General features: G+C 43.9%; 1 protein-coding gene across 2 annotated transcripts in view; it reads left to right on the plus strand.

Moving 5' to 3' along the window:
* Nucleotides 1-979: 979 nt before the first annotated feature.
* Nucleotides 980-17,640, plus strand: part of USP6NL (USP6 N-terminal like) — a 147,761-nt gene continuing 131,100 nt past the window's right edge. The window contains exon 1 of one of the 2 annotated variants that reach the window (XM_075857432.1): nucleotides 980-1,213. In XM_075857432.1, coding sequence (XP_075713547.1) covers nucleotides 1,210-1,213 — 4 coding nt within the window. In that variant the 5' untranslated portion in view covers nucleotides 980-1,209. Of the gene's footprint in view, nucleotides 1,214-3,683; nucleotides 3,712-17,640 lie in introns of those variants that run through there. The other variant, XM_075857433.1, reaches the window with a different exon arrangement.

Genomic DNA, 17,640 nt, shown 5'->3' on the forward strand with positions numbered 1-17,640 from the left:
GGCCAGTATTTACGGGAGGGAAAATATACGGTCGTATGCATGCCTAAGAGAAGTTGTCTTGTGAAGTGGGTTGCCCCAACAGAATGTATGTCCTATTAGGGCATATGGACGTCATAGAGGGCAGTCCGCAGCTTGGACCTCCCTTCTATGTGCCAGAAAGGGAAGCTGATCTGGCATGTCCATGCTTAACACGGACGGCCATTCATTTGATTGGCTGGCATGTAATGCTACATTTCCCATGTGGCTGGCCGCAGCTTCCCATGGTGATTTTAGAGGACAAGAGTCCAGATTCAAGGCGATTGGCTTGTTTCTTTTTGAAAAGACCATAAGAGCGAAGTAGGAAAACCTTTGTAAAAAATAACCCCATGTCATATATGGACTAAAAATATGTCCCTGATGTCCAGCTGATTTTATTTGAGACTGGGGTGTTCAGGCGGAAAAGTAATTAAAGAGGACCTGCCAGTTCTGTTCTAATACATTCTTGTATTCACCATGAAATAATGTGTTATGAAGTTCCTCTGTTATTGCTCCTGGAAATGTTTTAATAAATTTACAACTGGGCGCTACTGTTCCCTTTGGCAATAAGTGGTGAGAACATTGACACAAAGCTAGGGGACTAAATATCATATAGATTTCCAGCAACAAACCTCACTATAGTACAAACTTTACCAAAGTTGTTGTCTTGGTATCTAGCTATGAGTAATATTTAGTTATTTCACAATGCTATTCCACACCCTCAATAATGAAGTAGGTAATAACTACACCCACACATTTAAAGCAGCATTACTTTCATATCTGTAGCTATGAGATTACTGTCCATATTCCCTGAGACAATGGGATTAAGTAAATCCTGCTATAAATAGTAGTGTTTAGCATTACTGCGCCAAACACCCCTGACGATGTCGCCGCCTTGATGACGTCACGCACAAATCGCCGATGTCTTGCTCTTCCTGACCCAGTGCCCCATCCAATGGGAGGAGCTGTTCACTAGGCGGTGGGCGTAACCGGTGACGTGTCTGGGTGGGACTGTGTTCCCTGTGCGATGCGGAAGTTGGCCCCCAGCAGTGAGGCGGGTGGACCGGAAGACACTGTGAGGAGCGGGGATGTCCGGCTCGGCCAGTACAGTGCCCGGGGTTCCGGGAGCCTTACGGAGCTGAGGACGCAGCAGCCGAGACCAGCCTGAGACCGCGTCTTGTCCCAGCACCAGCTATGAGTGAGTGCTGTGTTCGGGGAAAAGTTTTAGTTGTACAAGTGGGAGGTGGTCCCTTTCGGGCTCTGACAGTAGTTGTGGGGTGTGTGTCACTGGGCACTACGAGAACACCGGCAATGAGTAGGTGGCAGAAACTGGGTAACCCATCAGCTGCTTCCTCTCTTCCCATGTGCTAAACTGTGTATAAAGTTCTCCAGTGTGGGATTAGGGGTTGCCATGGTTATCTGGTGAAGGTTTTGATTACTATGTCACATAGGTGACGGAGTCAAGGAGTGATTTCCGTTTTTTGTGTGTCCTGTACTTCTAAGTGATTGCTGTGATACTGATATTGTTACAATCGTTGTGGCTTGTTTTATGTTGACAGCTGGTCAAGTTAGAAGCTCATGGATGGGATTATTATTACTACTTAATAATCACTATGGTCATACAATAATTCAGAACATTGGATCCTGTTTTCTTCCGTGTAGCCTTATGATATTTTAATGTTTGCTTTTCTTGGATAGTGTTCTACAATACTCTACACTAAACCGGTGACGTGAAGATAACTGCCATAAAACCGAAACATTGGGGCATAATGTTCATCCAGTGATGAGAATTTCTACCGGCACGATATCACGCCATTTAGACATATGCGAAGACGCTTAGACGTTCTTGTAGTATTTTCCCTGCGCCTCCATAAAGGAAGTCTTTGTATTGTAGATGGAGATTTGTCTGCTGTGTTGTGTTCATTACCAGCAGAAGTAGTGGTTTTTATTATCTCTTATATTTTCAAAAGCATACAATTGAGTTACAGGGGTTCTCTAGTCGTCCTAGCCAGAACTAATAGCAGATCTCGCTCCTGCAGACCCAGCCAGCCACCTATATTATTTGGTTTCAGAAGTCAGACATGTCCCCAGTTTCATTATAAAGAGCGTTTGTCTTGAGAGAACCCCTTTAACACTTTCTCTGGAGGTCAGAAAGGACTTAGAACCCTATGTTCATCAGGGCTTTCAGCAGCCGATCCTCAGTGAACAACTTATCCTTAGGCCTGATTTACACGAGCGTGTGCGTTTTGCGCACGCAAAAAAGCGGCATTTTGCGTGTGCAAAAGGCAGTTAACAGCTCCGTGTGTTATCAGTGTATGATGCACGGCTGCGTGATTTTCGCGCAGCCGCCATCATTATGACACTCCGTTTGGATGTTTGTAAACAGAAAAGCATGTGGTGCTTTTCTGTTTACATTCAGAGTTTGACAGCTGTTGCGTGAATCACGCAGTTCGCACGGAAGTGCTTCCGTGCGGCATGCGTGGTTTTCACGCACCCATTGACTTCAATGGGTGCGTGATGCGCGGAAAACGGCGAAATATAGAACATGTCGTGACTTACGCAGCGGACTCGCGCTGCGCAAAACTCACGGACTGTCTGCACTGCCCCATAGACTTGTATAGGTCCGTGCGACCCGCGTGTAAAGCACGCGGGTCGCACGGACGTATATCACGCTCGTGTAAATCAGGCCTTAGGGGAAGATGTATGCGAACCTACGTTCAAATAAGGGGGTAATCGAGGAGCACTCTAGATCAGGAGCCACTTTTTCTAGCTGCTCTCCACTCTGGCTATCAGACTCCTCTCTGATGTCCATATGTTCTAAATGTTTCTTCACACTATATAATAAACAGCTTTGTGACTTACAAAATTCTGTCTCCATCTTTGATACTAGCGCCATAGATCACCAGTTTGCGTATTGCTTAGCTCAATTTGCTCTATGGACGAGCTGGTTCCATAGACATCGATAGGGTCCATTGAGTAACTGGAGTGTGTATGTCTGTAAAGCATATTGCCTGCTGCCCTATAACCCTCCGTACTTAAAATCTCAGGGTTGGGGGACAGAATTTTTTTTAAACTGTGTGCTTTTTTTTAAGGGGCTCTATGTGATCAACATACAGTGGGCACTTTTTACATCACATCATGGGGTGCTCTTGCGCCCACTGTCCGACTCCCCAAACTGTCATTCGGATTGTCAATTTTAATTGCAGCATTCACTACTTTGGTCCGAGTCTCCCGTCAGATGTGAAGTCAGTGAGTAAGCGAAGAAGTTTGACAGCACGCTGACAGAATCGCGGTAAAAACTTGTGCGATTTTTCACCGTGCGTCCAAACCGCACCGTGTGAATATGCCCTCATAAAACAGCCTACAAACCTTCTCTAGTGCAACTAGTGTAGGTTGCTCAATATGTCTCCATGTCACAGCTGCAGAACTTGAAACTTCCTAGGTAGTTCATGATAATTTTCTAGCCCAGGCCATAGAGGAAATGTATATTATTATTTTTTTACTGTTTCTATTATGTATTTTATCACTGATGCATTCTAGTGCCGTGTTCTCTGGTTCCTTTGTTATGAGCTTCTCTCTGTTACTGTATTGTGTGTATATATAAGGCGCTGTGATCTGCATCCTTACTCATAACCTGTCCTATAAATATCCCTCTCTTTCAGGGCTGGGGGAATGTTGGTGGTGAAATAAACAAAGGTAGAATGGTGTTGCTTTACACTGCACTCATCCCACTAATGGTCCTGTGTGTTGTGTTGTGGTGTTGCTGTTTTTGCATCAGAGTGTATCATCATACAAACAACATCTCCTTGTTCTATGTAGTAATTGTCTTGTGTTGTCTGAAGCATCTGTCTGGTGACAATGAAGCATGGTCTCAGAGCCCAGCGCGGGCGATGACATCCCAAAGACAAGCAAACTCTTGTATCCACTTGGAAAGGGTCTTCTAAAGCTTTTCTATAACAATAGGACTGCTGTATGCCTAGTGATGGTTAAATGTGAAATAACCATCTTCTATGGGGATCTCAGTGTGACCATGTGTATGCTTTTCGTTTTGCCTTGTTTGAAGCCTAGAGTAATGTCCAGTGAAAAAGCGTCCTGCCAAAATGAATACATTTGCACTGAAATGACTTGTGTTTATGTGCACGGCTGTTATGCCAACACCTGAGAAGCGCTCATTATGCTGCATGTTTAGTCCAACATTTGAGTCTTTCATAGCATGGAGTCGTCAGTGTTTTTCCTCCTTTCTGCATCCAACGCCATTTAACGCACCCTTGTGGCATTGAAACTTTGAGCTTTGCTTAGTTATTTTCTTGAGTTATTGTGAGGGCCTGTTCACATCTCCTTAGGGGCCTTCGTCGCAGATTCGGCCAAAAATACGGGAAACCAATAGCGCATCATGCTGCGCTATTGTTTCCGGTTAATCCACGGACACCCTGATGGAACCCAGTAAAGTCGACTGGTTCCGACGGGCACCTGTTGTCTCCGTTGTTACATGGAGCCTGCGCTTTAGGCGTTTTAATTGTTCTGCTCCTCTGACTGAGCAGTACAACGAAAACCCGAACACAGATGTGAACAGGGTCTTGTATTGCATACAGCAAATTGTCACTGTTAAAATCAATGTTTTCTGCAGGTATGACTGCAGAGATAGCTTTGATACATTTGCCTGACAGTCTAAGGGTATTAAAACAGCTCCTGAATTTCAGACGTTTTTGCAAGTACTCGCATTTTTCGCGGCGTCCATTATGGATGTCATTGGAACTGTTTTTCAATGGAGTCAATGAAAAACTGCTCCAAAAACGTCCAAAGAAGTGACATGCACTACTTTGACGTGGGCGTCTTTTGACAGCGACGTGTAAAATTACACTTCGTCTGAACAGAACATCGTAAAACCCATTGCAAGCAATGGGCACATGTTTGCAGGCGTATTGGAGCCGTCTTTTCAGGCGTAATTCGAGGCGTAAAATGCCCGAATTACGTCTGAAAATAGGCCGTGTGCACATACCCTTACAGTCAGTCACAGGAATGAATGAAAAACAGCTGCATGTTATATTGTGATGTGGCACTCTTAGCTATAGTCTAAATTATGACTTGTGTTGCTTTGTAAATCGCTGTCTGTCGTTTTAGGAGGACATACACTTAATGTACATGTAAAATAACAAATTTATAAAAGGCACTTTTGTGGCCAAACGAAAAGTTGTTTAGAATATCTTCTTTGCTGAGATGTTCTTAGACTGGATTCACACGGGATGGAAATGACGAAAAAGTGTTGGGTGCGGTTTTTTGTTATGTGCAATCCTGGCCTTACACTTCACTTTCGTGAAGTTCCCCTTCTACTAGTGATTACTGTAGGTACAAATCCCCCCCCCCCCCAAAAAAAAATATAACTGAATTTCTCCCCTTTCCCTCACAGAGTAGTTGCAGCAAGTCTAACAACCCCTCCACCCCAGCTCCTCAGACAGTACACTGCAGGACCAGCCTGAGGCTGCATTACTGACAGGTTCTGAGGACAAGTTCTCTCGTTATGATTTGTCAGGTACAGTGTTGTCATGAAGACCTTGTTTGGATCTAAATCCGCATCCATATTAATATCTATAGTAGTCCACGACAACACTGGACCTGACAGAAATCAGAACAGGAAATGTCATTAGAATCTTAGTGCAGCCTCAGGCTTTGGGCCTGTAATGTCAAGTGATCATATACCTTCATAGTAGATAATGTTCACATTTTAATGTTCCCCAAAGGGCCTAATTTATCCTGGCTGGACTCCTTTAAATTCTTACTATACAGTATGTTAGCCTTTATTCACCGAATGTTGGCCTCTCAACATTACTACTATAGCTAATAAAAGCAAAACTATGCTGCCATGTAAAGGGTGGGCTGTGCATGGGGCATTAGGTATGGGTAAAGAAGACTTTGTTTTTTTTTCCTCCTGTCTCTTTTTTTTTATTTTTCTGTCTTTTTTCTTTCTGTCTTTTTTTTTTTATTTGCCTCCCCCCTCAGTATTTGTAATGTTACAAATATTCCTTGGTGTTCAGCGCATTGTAATAAGCATCACTGTACTAAGAGTTTAGATGTTATCAGTTTCTGCATCACAAATTATGTCCATGTTAAATGCCTGAGTTCCCAATAAAATGTAGTTCATGTGTGTATTGTTCCTTGTGTTTTCTTTGATTACCTGCGTATTAATTCCTCCTGATTGAGCCAATGCATCCTACTTTCCTGTCCGTATATATCAATCGTTGTAAAGTTCATGCTGCTGAATGTTGGTTGGCATCATATCTGATCTTGAGCAGGCAGCCATTGTCCCTCTGGCAAAATGTTTCCTTGAGCGGTTGGCTTCCTCCTTTCCCACTGGTATGACTGCAACCTGTGATGGAGTGCTTTTATTAGGAGTTACTACTATTTGGTGTTGTAGTCCTATACGGTGTACTGAGATCCAGTTATTCAACTAAACTTTACAAGCACGCCTACAGTACATGAGTCACCTGTTAGATTGAAATATGTCTGAACAGAACGTGTCAACAGCTCCGCTGACCATTTTCCTTATATTCACATCAGTGACCGGTTCCGTTTTGGGGCTTTCGTTTCGTCTATTCCGTCGGAGGAACAGATGAAATAAAGCCGATCGGAAACTATAACTTCTGTTTTCATTACCATTGATTTCAATGGTAATGTTTCCGCTCCGTAAAATTGTTTTTTTTCATGGAAACAATAGCGTAGTCTACTTTTCTCTTCTCACTTTTCAAAAGTGGCGAGTAAACAGAGAGGGGTGGTCCTATTTAGTTTCCGCACCATAAAATGGCGCAATTTGTTACACAAAACTCTGCCTGTTTATAGCAGGTGTACATTTAATTTTTGTCTTTAGGACTTCCTGAAAAGCACTTAATTTATTAAGAGGCCTGTGTCTTTTAATAAGATTGGTGCATTTCATTTTGTCTAACTCTTAAAGGGGTTTGCTCATCAGGGACATTTATGGCATATCCACAGGATATGCCATTAATGTCAGATGCAGGTCCCATCTCTAGGACCCACACCTATCTCTAGAACGGGGCCGCCTAAACCCCGTTCTACCTTTCTCCGCTCCCGCTGCCTCCCAAAAACAGAAACAGTATAGCTCGCTGAGCTACGCTGCTTCCGTAACTCCCAGTGGTGGGATCCGGAAGGTTCGCAGAACCGGAGTGAAGCAGGAAACCGGAACCGGTCCCCTGCACTCAATTGCATCCCCGTCCTTAGGATGCGGATACAATTGAGTTGACTAGCGCTGCCCTGGCGAGGCACATGATGCCTCGCCATTCGGCGCTTTAGCGATGATGCAGCCGTGGCCAGGAGGTGTTGCCATAGAGGACTGGACCAGATGGCAAAGAAAAGAGAAAAACAACGACTCCAATCTGAGAAGTTGTCACCCATGAGTCACTAAATGTAAATTTTTATTCTCTGTGACTGATCAGTACTGTAATCTCTGTATGATCTGCAGTGAAATGATGGGTTTATCGTTCTTTTTTGTGAAACCGCAACTCCTGGCATAACCTTACTATCGTTCCGGCTTTACTGGGAGCTGTAGTTTTATGTCGTACAAGCTTATACGGCAGGGGTTAATCTGAATTTGCAAATTATCTCTGTACTGAGCTGTGTTTGTGCTTGTACTGTATTTTTGTACTGAGCTTGGTTCTGGAGTTATATACTACATAACAACCAAGCTCAATACATACATACAGCACCAAAGAGAAGCTCATTACATATATACAACTCCAGAACCAAGCTCATTACATATATACAACTCCAGAACCAAGCTCATTACATATATACAACTCCAGAACCAAGCTCATTACATATATACAACTCCAGAACCAAGCTCATTACATATATACTGCGTCATAATAAATACTGAGCTTGGTTCTGGTGTTGTATTTATGTACTGAGCTTTGTTCTGGTGTTGTATTTATGTACTGAGCTTGGTTCTGGTGCAGTATTTATGTACTGAGCTTGGTTCTGGTGCAGTATTTATGTACTGAGTTTGGTCCTTGTGCTGTATTTATGTACTGAGCTTGGTTCTGGTGCAGTATTTATGTACTGCTCTTTGTTCTGGTGCAGCATTTATGTACTGAGCTTGGTTCTGATGTTGTTGTATTTATGCACTAAGCTTGGCCGTGGTACCATATCTGTGCGATACACAGCGACACCCCCGGTGCGTATGTTTTTGTCCACAAAACAGGAAACCTGTTAAAAATTTGAATCCCACCCCTTGTAACTCCCATAGTAGTGAATGGCCGTTACAGAAGCAAAGTGTCATAAATGTCCCTGATGGGCAAACCCCTTTAAACTCTTCCAATGTGGGCTTAGTGTAACAGTAAATACAATAAGTGGCCAGTAAAGTTATCACTAACTTTGAAGACTGAACTCCATAACTGTAGGTAGGGCTGGGTGATCAGATTAATTCGCCCCCTCAAGGGCTCTCACGATTCTGTTTAACAGAATCGTAGAATCGATTCTTTAGTGGCCCAGCGTCGTCACTTCCTGGTCCGCCCCGTTCTGTCTCTGCTTCCCCATGGAACTGCTGTACTGAACAAAATTATACAGTACGGAACATCAGTTCTGTGTGGAAGCAAGGGCCCCTAGTACATAGCCACACCTCCCTGTAGATACCGCCCCGCTGTCGATCGCACCCTCTTGCAGATTGCACCCCCCCATGTACCATGTAGATCGCACCCAAATCCTCCCTTTATAAATCGCGCCGCTGTATATAGCACCCCCTTGCAGATCGCACCACAGCCCTCCCTTATAGATCGCGCTGCTGTAGATGGCAACCCCCCTTGCAGATCACACTCCCCCTTGTACATCGCACCACACACCCTTATAGATTGCGCCACTGTAGCTCCCGCTAGGAGCTGAATCCCGACAAAAGCGTGGCCAACCTCTGGCCGGGATTCAGCTCCGAGTGGCAACTACAGCGGCGCGATCTACAAGGAAGGGGCGTGGTGCTGCGATTTACAAGGGGTGGGGGTGCGATCTACAAGGGAGGGGGTGGTGCTGCAATCTACATGTGGGAGTGCTGCTGCGATCTACAAGGTGGGGTACGATCTACGTGGGGGTGCTATCTTCTAGTGGGTGTGGCACTGTCTACATGGGCACGGTGGCATTATCTTGGGGGAGCCCTATGTGGGCACTGTGCCACTATCTGCTCTGACAAATGAAATCCATCCTTCTTTTTCTTCTTTTTATTTTTTTTATGGCCATGAAAGACGAACTGGAAATGGATGAGAAGTTGGAGATACACTGATGCAAAATGGACATGAAAAACTGACCATTGATCAGTTTTTAATGGACTTTTTTTTTTTGTTCGCTGATGTGTGATTGTAGCCTAAATGACTGATACCAGGAGTCCCGTTCACATGTACTGTGATTTGGGCCGCAAAATCCGGCTTACACACGGACGGTTTTTCACGGTCGTGTGAATCCGGCATTGTCGGAGACTGGCTGAGGTGGTGACGGGTAGAGAGGGATATTAGTGCACGCAGTGCCTCATTGATTATAGATTCTGTCAACCTGTTTTATGCCCGAGAACACAGAACTTATAATGCATTAGATATACATTTCTCCAATTGTATTTATGATCAAATAAATTATTTGCTTAGGTTAAAAGCTGTGAAGTTACGTACAATAATTATAGCAATTTATGGTAAAGTTATTTATATAACGAATATTTATTAAATTATCTCTTGGTATTACTGTTGAATAAACAGAAAAAAGAAAATAGAGATTCAAATCGAAAATCCCACAGTGTTGAATATAATCTAGATTTTATTTTTTGACAATCGCCCAGCCCTAACTAGGGGTAGGGGTAAATTAGGCCTTTTCGTGTAAATAAGGCCTTAGTGAAAGGACGTCGGGCTTAAAGTGCAGGTCCACAGTGACCCAACAGATTTGCTATAGCTTATACCAGATCAATGGGGCGATTAATTATAGCGTAATTCTACTCCAACTTCTAGCAGGTTTAGATATTAATTTTGGACGTATCACGTTAGGGACCCCGTACTCACACATGCCACCCCTGATCAGACGACCATAAAATAAGTTAAAAGAACAACACACATGTACTTACCGCTTATCTCCACTGTCTTTCTCTGCAGGCTGCGGCTCATACAATGTGTTGTCCCCTGGCAGCGTCAGGACGCTGTATGTGACGCAGTACTCAAGACGTTGAGTGATTCTTTGCAAATAAGGCCCTGGTGCTGCACGGTGTCAGTACCTTGTATGAGCCGCGGCCTGCAGTGAGCACATGAGGCCTTCTACTGGGAGACGCGAAGAGGTTGGCATGCATATCTTTTTTTTATTTTATGTTCGATTTGGGGGGGAAGGATGGGGTTGCGGTTGCACGACAGATGCACCACAATTGTGCACAAAATTAAGAGGTGAACGGGGTCCCATGATCCCGATTTTGAAATATAAGATGTCTTGTGGCAGATGCAGGTTAGAGGATATTCCAGGAGTGCTTGGCCATGCGTTTTTAGGGCTCTCTCCATTGAAGTCTATCGTAGTTATGGAAATAGCTAAACAAACACTATGAATTCTGTATATTACTTGGCACAAGTATAGCCTGTCCTTTACAGTTAAATGACTTCTGGGCCCAGTCATGCAAATGAACACCTGCAAGAATCCCTCACCTTCCTTTGCTCCGAGCCTGACTATAGTCGCCTAGCTAGACTAGACTTGTACCTCATACTGTATACTGGGTGTATGTCAGTTATAGAGCACTGGTACCGAAGAAGGTGAATTTATAGTAGTTCTGGGCATTTCAGTAAACCGTTTTTTCCCCAGTTTAGATTATTATTCAGTTATTTATGACCGGGAATCTCCGCAGTATCCAGTGTTTAAATCTGCAGCACAATCTGATTCGCTTCACTGGTTGCTAATTTTACTGCAGTGGAAAATCCGGCAAGTCGCTAACTTATGTTAATGTATGGCTATTTATCTTTGCCAAAAGTCCATATGTAAATTTTTGCCAAATATAACAATCGAATTACGATGACTTTCATGTGGCGGTTCTTTCGTTCCTCCAGGAAAAATTTCTCTGCTTCCTTCTGTTCAGAGTTGCTCTGATTTTTTGGGCAAGAAATAGTCGACTACGCTATGGAGTCCGTCGGAAAACCGGAAACCAGCAGGAATGGTGACGAACGGAAAGCATTAGCGATGTTTCCGTCACCATTGAGATCAATGGTGACTGAAACGGAAGCTGTGCTGTCAGTTTCACTTTCCGTTGCGGGGTTCACCCGACAGAGCCCTGGAACGGAAATGAACGGTGATGTGAACAGGCCCGAAGTCCTGTACCATTCTCCTCGTCAATGGAGTGTGTCCTTGCACACTAAGGCTGGGTTCACACGACCTATTTTCAGGTGCAAACGAGGCGTTTTACGCCTCAAATTACGCCTGAAAACACGGCTCCAATACGTCGGCAAACATCTGCCCGTTCATTTCAATGGGTTTGCAGATGTACTGTGCCGACGACCTGTAATTTTTACGTGTCGCTGTCAAAAGACGGCGCGTAAAATAACAGCCTCGTCAAAGAAGTGCAGGAGACTTCTTGGGACGTAATTTGAGCCGTTTTTCATTGACTTCAATGAAGAACAGCTCCAAATTACGTCCGTAATGGACGCCTCGCAAAACGCGAGTACATGCAATTATGTCTGAAATGCAGGAGCTGTTTTCTCCTGAAAACAGCTCTGTAATTGACGTTATCGTGTGCACATACTCTTACACTGCCCAGCCAGTGCTACATATTTAGACATGTCAGAACGCACTCTATGGGTAAGGGGAATGTAGGTTGTTTGTATATTTTAAGGAGGAATAACCGAGGGGGAAAGCACAATGCAGAGTTCTAAGAAAAGTATCCGCTTTATTTTATGAACAATACAAGTATTTACTAAAACAGACAGGAGAGCTGACCGATCCTGTTTAGCTTCCTGACAATGTGGGACGGGTATGCCCGGCCTGAGCAGCAGACCGTTTCCACACTAGGACAAGCATGGCTGTATATAAACCTTATGGCTAAGCTTACATCTTGAGGCTGAAAACCCGTCCTGATCAAGTCCAACTGACGGGTACACTGTTCAGCAAATGTATCGGAGCTCTCTTGTAATTTGTCATTTGGACGTGACCAGGGCTGGTTTTCAACAAGGTTTTCATTCGTGACATCAAACTAATATCTTGGAAATGGCAAAACGCAAAAGGGGATATCAAAACTGGTGGCAGGCAAAGTGCAATAGTTGTCCATAGCAACCATTTAGATTCCATCTTTAATTATTCAGTGGCTCTTTGAAATTGAAAGCAGCGTCCTGACTAGTTGCTATGGGCAACTACTCCATTTTTTTTTTCTTTGCACCAGTTTGGATAAATCTCCCCAAAAGAATTTAGAACATTGTTGATCTTTTCGTGATAATTAGGATTTGCACAGAATTTGAAACCTCTTTAGGGTGGATTCACATGCGGCAGATTTTGTTCCGGAAATTTCTGTGGCTGAAAATCTGTTCCATTCATCTGAATGGGGTTGTTTGTGCAGCAGATGTATGGATTTCTGCAAGTTCCATTCAGATGAACGGTACTGTTTTTCAGGAGCAGAATTTTATGCAACGGTATTTATCGTGTCTAGATAATCCTTCTGGCTGTTGGACAGGAACAGCTGGATTTTAGGCATCCAGTGTTGTCTGTCATGTAATAGGAAGCAGAGTCCTGGAGAATCTTGGAAAATAGTGGCTTTAATAAAAAAAAAAAAGTTGTGAAAAATCAGGTAAGCAGTAGAGAGGAGCAAATTTCTAGAAACTCATGTTGGGACCGTTTCGATGGAATCGGCTGTTTTGGTTTGCTACGAATAAATTACCGCAAATCGTAAGTTTCCCACGATTGCCCTGTTTGACTGATGTTTACTAGGAGCGCATCCAGGGTGGATACGGTCCTAAAAGAGATCATAGTGTTAAACAGGGAAATCGCTCGCCTCCCCTGAACTCCCGTGGTGATGCGTCTCTGACGACCTCCTGAGATGACGTAGTTTTTCCCCATGTTCCCTGAAAGTTTTGTATTTGCCCAATCCAAAATTTTTGGGAAATTGAGACTGAATTGATTTAGAATCGATTTTGCTCATCTTTGCTAAGTAGATAAAGTACAAATGATGAAGATATTGAAATGTTGGGATGTTTGGTCTTGTGGCAGGTGGACAGTGTTCATATCAAACTCCATTTACCGTATTTTTCGGACTATAAGTATAAGACGCACCCAGGTTTTAGACAACAGAAAATAGGAAAACATTTTGTATATTACTTCTACAAAGAAAAAACGCTATAACGCTATATTGTAATAGTTTCAGACTTTTATGGACGCATCAATACCAATTTTTTTTATTTTTACATTGTGTTTGGGGAGAAATGAGAAGTTTTTTTTTTTTTTAACGTAAGTATTTTTTATACTCCTGAAAATGTGTTTTTTTTTAAATTTTTTTTACACATTATTAGTTCCCCTAGGGGACGTGAACCAGCGATCATTAGATCGCTGGTACAATACACTGTAATACATGGATGAGTTAAGGAAACAGCGTAACTAGCTGAGCTACGCTACGCTCCCATAGTAGTAGTGAATGGCCGTTACAGAAGTAGCGTAGCTCAGCGAGTTAATCTGTTTGCGTAAATCGACCATGTAACCAGGAAGTGAAGTGGCCGGAAGACAGCGGAGCCGGGTAAGATAGAACAGGGTTTAGAGGGCCCCATTCTAGAGATAGATGTGGGTCCCAGAGGTGAGACCCGCATCTATCTGACATTTACGACATATCCTGTGGCTTGAGAAAGACCCTAAACGTTGCCTGTTTGTCGCAAGATGTTTTGACAATAAAACCTTTTTGAAGATTTGGAGACGTGTGCTGTTGTCCTACTGCTTTGTTGGAAATATCCTGTGGATATGTCATAAATGTACTTCCTGGGAAAACCACTATAAATGCGTGTCAGTGTATGGAGCGGGCTCAGCGCGTCATACATCATCCACTCCCCGCTCCATGATGTGCCGGCACATCATGGGTCAGGAAGGGGTTAATTAATGAGCGGTCAGGGGGCCTGTCTTCCGGGTCCCTTGATTGCCGACTATAAGGGCGGATTTACACGAACGTGATATACGTCCGTGCCTCCCGCGTATTTTTCACGCGTGTCGCACGGACCTATGCAAGTCTATGGGGCAGTGCAGACTGTCTGATTTTTGCGCAGCGCGAGTCCGCTGCGTAAAACTCACGACAGGTCCTGGTCTGCGTTTTTCGTGCATCACGCACCCATTGAAGTCAATGGGTGCATGAAAATCATGCGCACCACACGGAAGCACTTCCGTGGGACGCGCGTTATTCGCGCAACAGCAGTCAAAAGTATGTTTGGAAACAGAAAAGCACCACATGCTTTTCTGTTTACAAACATCCAAACGGAGTTTCATAATGATGGCGGCTACGCGAAAATCACGCAGCCACGCATCATATGGTGATGACACACAAAGCTGTTAAGTGCCTTTTGCGCACGCAAAACGCAGCGTTTTTTGCGTGCGCAAAAACGCACACACTTGTAAATCCACCCTTACACGAAGGGACTTTTTTAGCAAGATTTAATTCTTTCTAAAACCTGCGTTTTATAGTCCGAAAAATACGGTAATCCATACAGAACTTTGTGTCCATTGTGACCAAACAAAATGTTCTCTCTGCATGCAATGAAGCTTAATTTGAGCAGACCTTTTTCTTAATCTCTTTCCTCTATTAACCGCTTTTAGTGTAAAGCAAACTTTAGAAGCAGGATCCTCTTATGACCTTTTAGGTAAAGAGATAAAGGTCATTCTGCGATACTAGAGAGGAACGAAGTGACTTCACGTGAAGGTCTACAAAAAGGAAGAGGAGCTGAAGCATTCACTTCAAATAAAGTGCCTATAACATTCCCTAATCTGACTCCTTTTCTACTCCCCTTATTACATTAGTCATCAGAACTTCACCCCTTCATTCAGCAGTATCCCCCACACTCCTTGCACCATCGAGCACTTCATATCTATCACACACAGATACTGGCCGGTGACTGGCTCATGCAGCTTTATGTTTACCTACGATATATAGTAAAAAGATGGCTGGACCATTGTACAAAAATAAGCACTTTTACTATTGTTACCTCTGTTTCCTTATAGATCGTAAGCTCTTGGGGCAGGACCCTCACTCCCCTTGACCCATTTGTTAATCAGTTTGTTACTCTATATTGTGTGATGTTGTTTGTACATGTTCCGTCTGAGTTCTAAAGTGCTGCGGAATATGTTGGCGCTATATACATAAAGGTTATTATAATAAAAAGGAGGAATTACAACTACTTACGTCTGCCCATATGCCGCAACTTTTTAGGTCCCTGAGCCTTTCTGAGCAGCTTTATTACACGATATGAATGAATAAAAATCATGCTTTGCTTGAATTGACTTTTGTGGGTCTTATTTTTCTGTAAGGGCCAATGCACACGATGCGTATTATGTGTGGTTTTGCAGCACTTATTTGTGCGCAGCAAAACCGCTGCATTATACAGTACCAGCATAGGCTATGAGATTCCAGGAAATCTATTGTACACGCTGCAGTATTTTCCTGCATGTAAATTTACCTGCGGTTTGGATTTTAAAATCTGCAGAATGTAAATTTCTCCTGCGTTTCCGTTTGCGAATTCTATCTGCCCAGTGCAGAGGAAAATTGCACCAAAACACGCAGCATGAAAATGCCGCAATTTACACATCAAAACATAATTTTTTTTTATCAAAACGCCCTTTCATGTGTTTTTTTTTTTTTTCCCCCCTGAGTCTGTCTTCCGGTTTTGCTGCGTATTTTCCGCAGCAAAATACGCAATGTGTGCATGTAGCCTAAACAGTTTGCGATTTAAAGAGGCTCTGTCACCACATTATAAGTGGCCTATATTGTACATAATGACTGGCGCTGTAATGTAGATTATATTAGTGTTTTTTTATTTAGAAAAACGATCATTTTTGACTGAGTTATGACCTATATTAGCTTTATGCTAATGAGACCACTGGGCGTGTTTTACTGTATGTCCAAGTGGGCGTTGTACAGAGTGTATGACGCTGACCAATCAGTGACCAATCAGCGTCATACACTTCTCTCTACACTTCATTCATTTACAGTACACAGCACATAGCGATATAGCTATATCGCTATGTGCAGCCACATAAACACACACTATAACATTACTGCAGTGTCCTGACAATGAATAGACATTACCTCCAGCCAGGACGTGATGTGTATTCAGAATCCTGACACTTCTGTAGCGTCTGTGTGAGAGCACAGCACAGTGAGATCTCGCTGAAAATGACATCTTACAGTGTAATCTCGCAAGACTACGCCTGCTTTACTGTAAAGCACGGAGAAGTGGTCAGAATTATGAATAAACCTCACGTCCTGGCTGGAGGTAATGTATATTCATTGTCAGGACACTGCAGTAACGTTATAGTGTGTTTATGTGGCTGCACATAGCGATATAGCTATATCGCTATGTGCAGAGTAAATGAATGGAGAGAAGTGTATGACGCTGATTGGTCAGCGTCATACACTCCTCTGTACAACGCCCACTTGGTCATATAGTAAAACACACCCAGTTGTCCATTGCGAAACTCATTAGCATAAAGCTAATATAGGTCATAACTCGGTCAAAAATGATCGGTTTTCTAAATAAAAAACACTGCTATAATCTACATTACAGCGCCGATCATATTATGTACAATCTAGGCCACTTATAATGTAGTGACAGAGCCTCTTTAATACAATATCTTCAAGTGATCTGATTACAGAAAGAGAAAGGATAAGAATGAAACGTGAAGTGATTGTTCTGGCAGAGCTTTAGCAGTGTTCTGCTCATTATTTAGGCTTCGTTCACATCCCCGCTAGGGCTCCATTCCGTCGGAGCTTTCCATCAGAACGGAGCCCTGACACACACAAACGGAAACCAGAGTTTTCTGTTTCAATCACCATTGGTTTCAATAGTGACGGATCCGGTGCCAATGGGTTACGGTTGTCTCCGTTGTGCAATGGTTGCGTCGTTTTGGCATAGTCTATGTCCTATGGTTTCCGTTTGTGTTTGTAAGGGCTCCTTTCTGGCGTAAAGCTCTGATGTGAACGAAGCCTAAGGCTCTATTAACACGACAGGGTCCCAGTGACGGCCGATTTTTACCTGTTTTGCATCTGTTTTTTTCTCTGTCCGTTTAAAAAAAATGGATGAATTTCATTTGTAGGTTTTTTGCCACACACTTCCTTCTGTAGATAATGCCACAGAGCCCCCCCCGTAGCTGGTGCGACAGAGCCCCCCCCCCCCCCCGTAGCTGGTGCGACAGAGCCCCCCCCCCCCCCGTAGCTGGTGCGACAGAGCCCCCCCCCCCGTAGCTGGTGCCACAGAGCCCCCCCCCCGTAGCTGGTGCCACAGAGCCCCCCCCCGTAGCTGGTGCCACAGAGCCCCCCCCCCCCCGTAGCTGGTGCCACAGAGCCCCCCCCCCCCCCCGTAGCTGGTGCCACAGAGCCCCCCCCCCCGTAGCTGGTGCCACAGAGCCCCCCCCGTAGCTGGTGCCACAGAGCCCCCCCCCCGTAGCTGG

Source organism: Rhinoderma darwinii, chromosome 3, assembly GCF_050947455.1.
Source record: "Rhinoderma darwinii isolate aRhiDar2 chromosome 3, aRhiDar2.hap1, whole genome shotgun sequence".
NCBI lineage: Eukaryota > Metazoa > Chordata > Amphibia > Anura > Rhinodermatidae > Rhinoderma > Rhinoderma darwinii.